Source organism: Diabrotica undecimpunctata, chromosome 7 (assembly GCF_040954645.1).
Source record: "Diabrotica undecimpunctata isolate CICGRU chromosome 7, icDiaUnde3, whole genome shotgun sequence".
In the NCBI taxonomy this organism is placed as follows: Eukaryota; Metazoa; Arthropoda; class Insecta; order Coleoptera; family Chrysomelidae; genus Diabrotica; species Diabrotica undecimpunctata.
Window position 1 is genome coordinate 119,643,542 of NC_092809.1, and position 13,479 is coordinate 119,657,020.

Sequence of the window (13,479 nt, forward strand, 5' to 3'; positions counted from 1 at the left end):
TTTCTTTCATCATATAATCTTATGGAATGTGACACCAAAGTTAGTCCACCAGGTAACATCAACCGAATTTGATACAGACTAATATCTATGCAAACAGTTTAGTAATACAACGGCTTATTTGGACAATGGCTAGTTATATTATTTTTTTTTTAAATATTTTTAGAACTTTAAAAACATCTAACATTTAATACATGATCTACGGTGTTAGTTTAAACATTTTCAGAATTATATAATACACAGGCATTGTTATAGGGCATTTTCTTTAAAATCCTACTCACGCAAAACTTTAAATGCGATTACCCTACATTTTGGATTTGTGCCTATACGTTACTAAGGGTGCGATATTATAAATTCGTCATTTGATCAATAAACATCAAAATGAGATTTTTTTGGCAGTATGCCGACGATATTAATAGAAAATTTTTGATAATGTATTAGATATAATTTATAGAAACTACAGAATAGCCACTGTTTAACCAACTACATTTAAATACATGTAATTAATGTTTATAAAAAAAATAAAGTAGAAAAAGAACCAACGTTTGTTTTATTTTTGTAGTCAAACCCTCAAAATTAATCTTTATATTTGAAAAATTACGAGATTTTTAAAAAGATGTTGCTTTCCTAAGGCCGCCAGATGGCGCATTGTCCAGAAATAACCTACACAGTTTCCTATCTAGACCGGTATAGAAGGTGGTTAAACTGTGATAGAAGCTTTCCATCTGAATGTCATAGCACACTACCCACGGTTCGTAGACTTACTACGGTTGCCTCTTCCGACTGGGGCGGGGATGCTTGAGGTACGTCACCAGAGTAAACAAGAATACAAAACCCATTTATTATCACAGTTTGTTGGTGGTAATTATATTTCAGTTTAATATTTGCTTTATTATTTATCGTTTCTTAAATATCTCAGTTTACTTTATATTTTTGTATTTATATATAAAAACTTATTTTGAATTATCGAAGAAACGTTATTTATTGTAGTTGTACATCGTACCTATTGTCTTCGTATTTTTTTATAAGGTAGGTTAAAATTTTAAAATTTCATTGTGTATTAACGTAATAATAATGTTGATGAAATTTTAGAAGCCAGGCACAGGTTGTAGTGTGAAGGAAAGATATTTAAAAAATGGAAAAAATAGTTATGTAATTCGGTAATTCATTCAATAATTAATCCAGTATTGATGGAAATTCAGTATACGCGACAAATTTTCAGTGTAAAATGGAGATTGAAGTCCTAGATTTACGTAAATCCTGCATTAACATTGGATAAACGTTAACAACCGGTTCTGATTAATTTTAAGTACCAAGCTGCCTACATATCAACAGTTTTCCATAATTAGGTATTATAATCCATTTCATAACTATCTTTACTATTTTCCACACATCAAAGACATAAAAACGACGATTAACAATGTTACGATTCAAATTGCTGTACTTCGTGACGTAATTTCGGGCTTAATGTTCATTGGTTAGTCGGAAGAGGCAACCGTAGTAAGTCTACGAACCGTGCACACTACCACCTGTGTGCTATGACATTCAGATGGTGTAATTTTATCCGCTGATTTTATCAGAGATATGTATATTTTATCCTCTCTTACATATCTCTGGATTTTATCTATGCTGAATGTTTTCAATCTGGGATCATAGAACACCAAAAAAGTGTTGGTGATCAACTTAAATGTTTTCTGTCAAAAATGTCTCTGACCGTGACGTCCGTGACCTACGGTATTTTATTATTTGTGTCTGTCACATTCTGTCATCAGAACGAAAAGTCACAAGATTATAGGTTATGTTTAGTTATTTTATCTTTCAAATGTTCGTGATTTTAAAGAAGTTCTCCAAATTAAATAAGAATAAGTTGGTTAAAACTATTTTTGTTAGTATTGTGTTGTTATTTAATCTTTTACCGTGAGCTGTTATTCTTGTATTTTCATAACGTTTATTAAAATGTAATGTCATAAAAGTAATCATTTTAAACGTCTATAATTTAACCTTCATCCATATAACTACTCCAATTTTTTAAAACGGTAATAAATCATGTTGGAGGGTTTAGTGGCATGGATTTTAAACACTTATCTAGGAAAGTATGTTGAGCTAAATACGGATCAACTTAGTATAGCTCTGTTATCAGGTAAGTTGTTGTAAAAGTGTCATCATAAATAAAAACAATATACATTTTCAGGAAAAGTTGAGTTAGAAAATTTGCCTCTTAAAAAAGATGCACTTCGACATTTGGGATTGCCTGTTGAGATTAAAACAGGGTTTATTGGTAAAATACAGCTACAGGTACCAGTTAGTCAAATTAGGTCAGCTCCATGGGTCATAGTTATTGAACAACTGTGCCTAGTTGCTACTCCACTTTCTATAGATCAGGTAAATTTACACATATTACTTTTTAATATATTCAAATTTAATGGTATGTGATTTAGTAATGAATCTGTTATCTGTTATACATTGGTTTCCATTGAATTATAATTTTTTTAGTAAAACTTTTACACAAATTGAAAAATATTTTGTTTACATAGTAACAAGATGCCTGAAATATTCTAATAACTAATTAAATTCTATGACCCAATATACTCACTTTTGAACTGCATTAGTTATTAGATTAATAGACTAGCAGATATTTTTGATTACATTTCATTTTTGAAACTATATTTGTCTCATGTATCTAAGATTTATTAGTTTGTTCTAAAAGGCAAATATACTAGCCAACCTATAGAAATTGAACATATTTTGCTATTAGGAGCTGTTTTTAGGATTCTTCTTTACAAGAGGAATATTTGTACTAAATTTCATGACTATACAGTTTTACATTTAAGAGACCAACATAACAATGCTATTTCATAAGGGCATATCAGGTCCTTAATAATTACAACTTAATAATTTACAAGAACATTGAAAGCAGAAGAACAATTTATGAAAAATTAGGAAAGTCAATAAATAAATAGGCAATTCATTTTTATAATTAAATTATAACAGAATTGTGCCAAATGTATGCATCTTAAATTGTATGCTAACGCCAAGTTTATATTTTTCCACATCTAAAAAGAATATATTTTTTAAGTCTACTTATAGTTTATCTCTTTAAAATGTATCATGCCAATAATTTTATATTATAATTTTTTATAAGAGGTTTTCAAATATACCAGCATTCTTGCTGTTGTTGAAGGATGTTCTCAATGTCTCTGGGTAATTTCCATTCCAGTTTCAGTCAGCAGAAGAAGTAGTTTTAAGGAAAATAATTGAGGGAAACTTTGAAAATGTTTCGTAAATGATTGAAGAAACTTCTAGAAAAAATGATCATATATTCGAAAATGTTTCCAAAAGATTCGATGAAACGTCTCAAATTATTAAAGAAGCAGCTAGACAAAATGAAGAGAAATTCGAAAATGTTCCTAGAGATTCAACGAGACTTCTCAAATAATTAAAGAAGTATGTAGACAGAACAATGAGAAATTTGAAGAAGTTTGAAGAACATTTGATAAGATACAGAATAATGTAGACAATGTAGAAGAGAAGATCAAACAATTAAAGAGCGTGATAACCAATACGAAAGTGCTACCACCAATTAATGCAATAGTTTTAGATCCTTTAGTGAAAGAATAATCACTGAGAGACAACACATCATATGAGATTTAAAATTGCCATTTGATGGGAAGTCTTCTTGGTCCATATACCTTAGACAATGTGAAGCTATTGGAACAGCCAATCATTGGACAGAACAAGGAAAGGCTGTTAATTTACGAGGTGACGCTGCAGATGTCCTAAGATTGATTCTTAAAGGCCAAGAAAAATGTTACCAGACCTTGTCTGCCTGACTAGAAAAACATTAGGGTGATGCCCATCTACAACAAGTGTATAAAGTACAAATAAGAAGTAGAATTCAAAGAGCAAGTGAGAATTTGCAAGGATTTGCAGCAGATGTTGCTCGTATAGCGCTGTTGGTACCAGAGAACATATTGGAAGAAATTCCTGTAGATATCTTCGTCAATGGGTTGAGAGACAGTGAGTTACAAAAAGTTTTACGACTAGCAAGACCGAAAGTTTTAGATGAAGCACTCGCCATTGGCTTGGAACACGAAGCAGCTAGTCAAACTTCACGGAGCTATCGAGAACAAAACATTGAAAAAAGCGACAAATAAAATTATCAACGTTTGGAGAAAGTCGTACAGAAAGTAGTTTGTAACACGATGCCGAAGAGATGCGAGGCTAGATGTCGGAATGGTGGCGACGTAGGTCACATTCGCCGTAAATTGCAAGAAAATAATATAAGAGTCGGAAAAGTAAAACAAATCGAACACAGGGCTGCAAGAATTCATTCAAATGCTGATGCTCTTTCGAGATGACTTTGCAGTACAAATTGTCATCACCAATTGTCAAACATTGTCATTAATGATCAATGGCAGCTTCAACAGCTACAAGTTGCCCAAACAGATGATCCATGTATAAAAAGAGTATTGGATTGGATGCATCGAGGTCAGAGACCTTCTTGGCAAGGCATTAGTGCACATAGTCTAGAAGTCAAGTCCTACTGGAGCCAATGGAATTTCCTGGTACTAAAAGATCATCTTCTGTATAGAACCTTTGGGAACGATCTTGGTACAGATGGTTGCTAACATCCGAAACGGATAGGCACTACAAGAAGAATGGTACAGAATCTAAGCTTCAGTTGATTGTACCTAAAAGTAAAGTGTCAGAAGTATTGCGTCAGTTGTATGACAGTGCATTAGATGGACACTTTGGTGTACCAATACGAATACTCTACAATAAGTTCAAGAAGGTTCTATTGGGTGAACTGTAAAGATGATGTAAGACGATGGTGCTGGAACTATAAACTGTGTACAGCCAATAATGGTCCAGTTGGAAAAAAGAGGGCACACATGAAACAGTATAATGTTGGTAGTCCTATGGAAAGAGTAGCAATCAACATTGCAAGTCAATTTCCAGAAATGGATGATGCAAATAAATAAATTCTGATAGCTATGGATTATTTTACAAAATGGACTGAGGCATATGCAATACTAAATTAAGAAGCTGCTACCGTTGCAGAGGTAGGTAAAGAATTCTTCAGCCGATTTGGTGTTCCCTTGGAGATCCATTCCGACCAAGGGCGAAACTTCGAGTCAACTGTCTTCCAACACATTTGTAAATTGATTGGTGTCAATAAGACCAGAATGGCACTCCGATGGGTAAACACCTTTCCACAGTTGTATTCGAACACCATAGAGATTGGGACCTGCACATTCATTTATTCCTGATGACTTATCGCTCGGCCGTGAGTGGAACTACAGGCCAGACCCCAACTTACCTGATGTTGGGTCATAAAGTTCGTTCGCACTGCGACCTAGAGTTTGGACACATACCTTGCGAAGAACATGCTGCAAACAAAGAATATGTCAGCCGCCTGAAGTTAAAAATGAATAACATTCATGCCCGACAACACATTCAGTTAGCCAGTGACCAGATGAAAGATCAATATGATTCTCGATGCCTTACCAAAGATAGGCCATGCACTAGAAAATCTGGATTGGAATATTATCGGAAGCATGATTGAGGGGATCTTCCGAGAAACCGGCGTAAGAATTACTGAAATTAACCAGAAGAGATCGTGTCCTTCAAAGACAGTAGACTGTTATTTCTTCCTGAAGGGTTTATACAGAGTTGGAGAGTTCTGTAGATTCCGCCATCCTGGGGCTTCATGTAAAGTTGCTGAAAAGGACATTCAGATCTAAGAGGGGAGCAGTGTAACGAAATAGCGTTCCTCCGACTTAGCACGTGTTACAATTCTCAGAAGGATGACTCCAGAATATACGATTACAGACGTTATCAATAGCGGTCCTGTCTTTGAGAAGCTACCGACGCGACAAATAGAATAGATAGAGAGAATATTTCAGATGGTTGTAGAAGTAATGCATTCGCTATATATATATATATATATATATATATATATATATATATATATATATATATATATATATATATATATATATATTAGTTCTCGGGAACAACCGCGTTGAGAATTTATTACTCGACGTTTCGGCACCCATTTTGGAGCCATTACCAAGAGTGATACGGTTCGGTTCGAGTTCGGGGTCTCAATCTGCCTACTCCCCTCACTCGAGACGTACCAGTATCGTGTTCTGTATTACAAGAACTGTCTCTCGGCACTGAGGTCCCAATCTGTATACTCCTCAGTGTCGAGTGATAATGGCTCCAAAATGGGTGCCGAAACGTCGAGTAATAAATTCTCAACGCGGTTCTTCCCGAGAACTAAGTAATTTTCATATATATATATATATATATATATATATATATATATATATATATATATATATATATATATACACTACCGAGCATAAAATTAGGGTCACCCTGTAATTTGAATTTATTTTAGAAATTATTATTCTGTTTTAACTATTTTCGGTTGTAACATAGTTTACTAACGGATTGCTTAAAGAAAACAACGTTTTTGTCGTTTAAAGTTTATTAAAAATAATGGAAATGAAGAATTTTCCTTTTATATACTAATTGAAAAGGGACAATTTTAATTTGATGTGCTTTTTGTTGAAAAAAAGAAATTTTAAGAACTTCAGTAGCGAGTATTCCCTCCTCTGGCAGTGATAATAGCTTGCAAACGACGGGGCATGCTTTGGATCAGATTTTGGATCACATTCTGCGGAAGATTATTCCATTCTTGCACCAATATGTCGCGAAGCTCTCTCGAATTTCTGGGGGCCGGCATATGACTTTGTAAACGTCTCTTCATCTCATCCCAAACATGTTCTATAGGATTGATATCTGGCCTGCGAGCAGGCCAAACAAATCGTGTGATTTGAACCTCGTCAAGATACTCAGTAACTATCGTAGCAGTGTGGGGCCGTGCATTATCATGCATAAATGTTGCGTCGTCTCCAAGAATAACCATAAACGGTAAAACATGGTCTTCCAGAATCTTTGTCAGGTACCTATGCGCTGTCAATGTCCCATTCTCGATAAAGACTAACTCCGTGCAAGCATCAAACGATATGCCTCCCCATGCCATAACTGACCCTCCACCAAATGGAAGACGCTCGGCAACACATGCTTGAGCATATCTCTCGCCTGGACGTCGCCACACTCTTACACGTTTGTCTGAGCCCGTAAGACAGAATCTCGATACATCGGAAAACAATACACGACTCCAATCCTGCATTGTCCAAGCCAAGTGTTCTCGTGCAAAATTCAATCTGGCAATTCGGTGTTCACGGGAAAGCGGCGGTCCAGTTGCTCTAGTTCGAGAAGATAAACCAGCAGCATGAAGTCGTCTCCTAACTGTCCATTCACTTATGTTTACATTTTTCACTTCTTGCACATGAATTCGAAGAGAAACTGCCGTGACCGTTCGGTTTCTCAAAGTACTAGAAACGCCAAAGCGGTCATCTCTAGCTGTTGTAATCCTGCCTCGACCTGAACCAGGTCTTCGAGTAAGCAGACCGGTCTCTTCGTACCGTCGCCATACTCGTTGCACACTCGAGAGACTTACACCAACGTTTCTCGCAGTTTCGCGCTGACCGTGGCCATCTTCTAACGCCGCCACAATTCTTGCCGCCACAACAGAATTTATGCTCATTGCAATACACTGACAGTGATAACAATACACAAACAATTTACAATTGACGTTAAAACCATGGAAATAAAAACTGTGCTGATAACGGTTTTTAGGAATTAGGTTAAGGGCCCTTTTTATCTCAAACGCTTGTCGAAACAACAACGACAACAATTTTTTTTCAAGAAATCCATTAGTAAACTATGTTTACTAATGGATATAAATTCAAATTACGGGGTGACCCTAATTTTATGCTCGGTAGTATATATATATATATATATATATATATATATATATATATATATATAATATGTAATTAGAACTGCTTGTTTTATTTAAAACACGTTACAACATGGTACTTGGAGAATTACCAAATGTCCAAATATGCATATATGCATTTTTCGCATTTAATTGTGAATAACTTGGTAGATATCTGGATAATTCCTAATCCGTAACAAGTTTTTTTTACTTATTTCCCTAAGATATAATAAGAAAGTAACAGAAAATTGCTATTAGCACCACACGTCACCACCGTAGCTCTTTTTGATGATACTACCTCAAAGATTAATAGTGGCATTGACACCAGTATACAATTAAAATTCTTAACAATAATTACTTGATACTACATAATAATCTGTGCCACAGATTACTATGTAGTATCAAGTAATCCATGGTAATGTAGACCTTAGTCGCACTATAAATAGATAAATAAATTAAATTGCAGCATTATGATACATCTAGTTCAAGTGATTAGTTGTCTAAGCATGTTGAATATAATATACAATTATCTTATCTCCATCTATATATTGAACACTTCCATTGTATGATTAAAAGTTGCTATTTAACTTTTTGCGACAGACAATAAAAATATTCATTAGCCAAAATTTTTTTGATGTCCCATGTAGAGTATGCCCCATTTAGTTTATTCCTATTTTCTCAGGGCATAATAAGAAATTTTTTCATAGTCAATTTTCCATGGTGATTTTTTATTAGAAGAATTACTATGCTACTGAATTCAACAACTTCTTGATAAATAGCTGTGATAAAAATTTCATAAAAATATTTTTCATACATTGTTTCAACGAAGTATTTATGTGATATATATATTTAACTGTATGTAACTGTGATCAGCTGTATATAACTAACTGTATATTTAACTATGATCAGATGTTACATTTTCTAGCTTTCGGAAGCTTAAAACACGCCATCAAAAGATGTCATGAAATAAACTAAGTTTTACTATCCTTACCAAAATTTTTAGAATGTATTTTGTCTATTATTATATTTTATATTGGTGTTATTAATGTTGAGTGTCAAAGTTTATTGTAAATAATCTCAACGACTAGTAAGTTGCACTGATGAATTGTGATATTTTGTAAATATTTACACATTTTTTTTATCTATATTACAGTGTCTTGAAAAAGGAATAAAACAATTCCGAAAACCAGACAAAAAGTCAAAAGAGTGTTCCTCATCTCTGCCAACATCTCGGCCAAACTTCTGACTGCAGCCCTAATAAACTAGTTGTTTTGTTTATATCGACAGTCACTAATATCCTGTATTTCTTATATATATATATATATATATATATATATATATATATATATATATATTGTATATATATATATATATTATATATATATATATATATATATTATATATATATATATATTATATATATATATATGTATATATATATTATATATATATATATATATATATATATATATATATATATATATACAAGAATTACTGGATATTAGTGACTGTCAATATAAACAAACAACACAGTTTATTAGGGTTGCAGTCAGAAAATTGGCCGGGATGTTAATGAAACACTCTTATGACTTTTTGTCTAGCTTTCGGAATGGTTTTATTCCTTTTTCAAGACACTGTAATAAGAAAAAGTGTAAATATTTATAAAATATCACAAATCTTCAGTGCAACTTACTAGTCGTTGAGATTATTTATAAAAGCATAAACACTCAACATTAATAACACACACATAAAATATAAAATAGTGGACAAAATACATTTTAAAATTTAGGTAAAAATAGTAAAAATTTTGTTGTCATCTTTTACTGGTGTGTTTTAACTCTGGCACATAGAGAACAAAAAGAAAAAATCCTATGATTTAAAAGTAATTAGGTGTACTTAATATCATATTTCTTTTTAAGAAATACTAGAGGCCCATCTTAGGTGATTTTAATTTTTAAACTTGTCTTAATGGTATGCAACATGTTATGCATATAACTGTAATTTGTGTGGGTACGGGTGCAGGTAGATATTAATTTTATTTTGGATGTTTTTCCAGTAAGTAACAATAAATGTTGCTCAGTTTATCTATGTCTGACTTTTTATTGATGCAAGATGTACTCGATTTTATGGAACACATTTCCAAGAAAACACGTTTTGAATGGTTCTTTTCCTTTGCCAAAATACAGGAATCCTCGAAATTAAATTCATGTTTCAACGTTAATGCATGTTCTGTCAATGCACATGCATTTATTTTTTTGGTTTTTATATCGCTACGATGTGAGATCACCCTACTGTGAAAATTACGAGATGATTCTCCTATATATATTTTGTTACAATTATTACACGGTATAGAATAAACAACATTCGATGACTCCTGTATTGTGAAAGGATCTTTTGTTTTTGTGTATAACTTCGATACCGTTTTCACATTTTTGGTTGTAATTTTTAAATCACTAACATTTTTGAAGATGTTCATTAGCTTCGGTGTCAAAACTGGAATGTAGGGTAGGCAACCATAAGTTATTTTAGATGGTATCACTGATGTGTTCTGTGTCAATGTCAATTGTCGGACCTCATTGTTATGAAAATTTTGGTTGTCAGAAAAATTCGAAGGAAAAGGAGAACCGAAAATGAGTTTATTTAACAGCCCTATAGGATAGGAGTTCTCTTGTAATATAGATCTCAGCTTTTTTAGTCCCTTGTCTCTGAACTCGATGTGTGACAAGTTAATAACCCTAGTTTTCAGGGCCTATTTGGTTTTTTTATTTTTATTTGGTTTTATAACCGACGCCTCTCGGTAACAATAGGAAGCTGATATGGAGTTATTTCTTGTGAAGGCCCAAACCTCCCCATGGTGACATTTGATTCAGAAGTCAGGCTTCAGTCGGTAGGCTGACTGAACGCTTTTGCGGCCGGCGAAAGTGTGGCTTATGTAGGAGGAGCTTCTTGGAGCTTTTTTAGGTGTAGCTCCAGGAACAGTATTCCAACATTTATTTATAAACACAAAATAATAGGAAGCCTAATTAGGAATAAATATCCCTTACAAAAACTCGAACACAAATACATGAACAAATAAAATTCATGTTGTTTCAGGAAACACATTCTCGATTTTTGACGTTCAAAAAACTAATATATTCACATAACAAGGTATGTGAATTTAAACATACACCTTAGAAACCAAAAGAGTTATGTAAATCGTATAACTATTTAAATATTATCAGTTTTTTATTTGAAAAGTAAACGTTCATAATCTGAATATTACACGTATTCATTAAATAAATGTATTTTAAGTAAAGCGTTTGACCACAATATTTTTTGTTCAAAAATTTATTAGATATGTAGGTATTATATCTTTTTTATATAATCAGTTCTGAGATAACACCACTAGATGCGGTTTGAATAGTACAGCATGTGGTTACTTAAAATGTAGATAAATGTAGAAAAGTTACAACATATTTATACTACTTACTACTTAAGAATATATAACTCCAACGTAGCTGTAGCTGTGTGACAAAAAACTTAGTTTTTTGAGAGCTCATTCATCCATACAAGAGAAACAACATGTTATAAAAAGGATTAAATTTTCTAAAACTTATTCGGAAAACTTGGTCGTGAGCTGACACACAAATCTGTTTAATGTTTTATAAAGCTTTTGTCCGATCGGTAATAGATTATGAGAGTATTTTTTAGGTTCGGTGAGTAATCGCATTTTAAAACGGTTAGAAGTGATACAAAACGCTGCTTTAAGACTATGCTTGGGAGGAATGTGCTCTATCCCTGTGAACCTTTGCGTGTGGAAGCTTTAGAACCTCTCTTAGATCTCTGAAGACAATTTTTATCTGAAAAGTTTATTCTGGTATCCTCAAAGATACCATTGTAAGCAATAACGTTTCTGTATTTATCTGCTTCGATTTAACAATAAAATATTGGTCTAAAAAATACTCCCCCACCTTATGTACAGCTTTTCGTAATGCTTGTAATATTAGAAAAATGATTATAAAAAACCACCTCAATCGGATTTTTTTCAGGCTTTAGAAACATCGATAATTCAAACCCCGATACTATTAGGAAAACTATCTTTAATTATTATATTTCCAAATATCCTAATCACCTACAAGGATATATCGATGCTTCAGATAATAATAAAAATAAAAATAAAAACATTTATTGCCTAATAAAAAGTAACATTTCATTCAATATATGATTCATTATAGTCTTCTTTTTTCAGCGTCCCGCACTTGCACCGCCAGCTTCTTGGTTATTTGTCCTCTCGGCATCCTGGACCTCTTTGTGTGGTTTTATCCTCGTCTTCTTCTGTAGGTACTAATTTACGGCACCGTACCTACTTCCCTGCTTGGCTGTTTTCCGGCAACCATCCGGCTAGACCCTGATCAGGTGGTCGATCAGTTTATGGGTAGATCTATGCATCCTCTGGATCCTGTTATTCTCGAGGATGCCCCTGGTCTTTCGGAGTCTTCTTGTAACCTGGTGGAAGAAATACCTGGTCCTTTTCTCGGCCACCCCCCTCAGTGGTGTATACTGGAGCCTTTCTCTGATGGTTGCATTCGTAACTCTGTTTTCCCATGATGTTCCGTCGATGATTCGGTAACATGATGTTTCGGTGGCTTCTAATCTTCTCCAGTGTGTCTCTGCGATGGAACTCCACACTGGGACTGCGTACAGCATCACCGATCTCACATAGGCCTGGTACAACTGAATTTTCTTGGCCTTGGACAGCGGGCTGGTCCTAAAAATGAAAGGGAGAATTAGTCTTTTAGCTGCATTAGCTTTTACCTTAGTTTTTTGTGTATGCACCCGGAAGTTGAGTCTTCTGTCGAGGTGGACTCCTAGGTACTTGACTGAGTCTTCTTCCTGGATCCTGTTGCCTCCTACTCTGATTTGGTTTTGTGGTGGTCTCGAACCCTGACTGAAAACTATGAACTGCGTCTTTTGGGCGTTGATTTTTATCTTCCATTTTTCGGTGTATCTCGTGATTTTGTCCAAGTGGTTTTCCATATTCCTGATGATTCTTCCTTCGTCTTTTCCGGATGCATACACTGCTGCTGCATAAAGAGCTGTTAAAGTTCTTGGATCTGTAGGTAGGTCTGAAACAAAAATGTTATATAAAATTGGAGATAAAATGCTGCCCTGAGGCATTCCTTCCTGAATATCTTGAATTGCTGACATCTTTTGGTCCGCTGAAACTTGGAATGTTCTGTTGGACAGGTATGTGTCACAGATGTTGATGAGGTAGTGGGGAAGTCTAGCTTTGTCCATCTTGAAGATTAGTGCCTTTTTCCAAACCGTGTCATATGCTTTTTCTATGTCCAGTATGGCTAGTCCTGTCCTTTGGTTCCTGTTGAATTTTATTTTGGTGTCGCTGATGATTCTTGCTAATTGAAGTTCACAGTTCCTTCCTTTTCTGAATCCGATTTGATCTTCTTGGATAATTCTTCTTTCTGTGTGCTTCATCAGTCTCTTGTAGATGATCTTTTCCAGAATTTTTCCCATGGTTTCTAGGAGAGAAATAGGCCTGTAGATTTCTGGTTTTCTTCCGTCTTTCTTCGGTTTTAGAAGGGGGATGATCTTGGCGTGCTTCCAGTTGTTCGGAAAGTGTCCTTTCTCCA

At 34.2% G+C, this 13,479-nt stretch overlaps 1 protein-coding gene across 1 annotated transcript in view; it reads left to right on the top strand.

Moving 5' to 3' along the window:
• Positions 1-1,757: 1,757 nt before the first annotated feature.
• The window catches only part of Vps13D (vacuolar protein sorting 13D), a 144,593-nt gene continuing 132,871 nt past the window's right edge, over positions 1,758-13,479 (top strand). The window contains exons 1-2 of the mRNA XM_072538076.1: positions 1,758-2,137; positions 2,189-2,379. Of these exons, the coding sequence (XP_072394177.1) occupies positions 2,044-2,137; positions 2,189-2,379 (285 nt within the window). The 5' untranslated portion in view covers positions 1,758-2,043. The remainder of the gene's footprint in view (positions 2,138-2,188; positions 2,380-13,479) is intronic.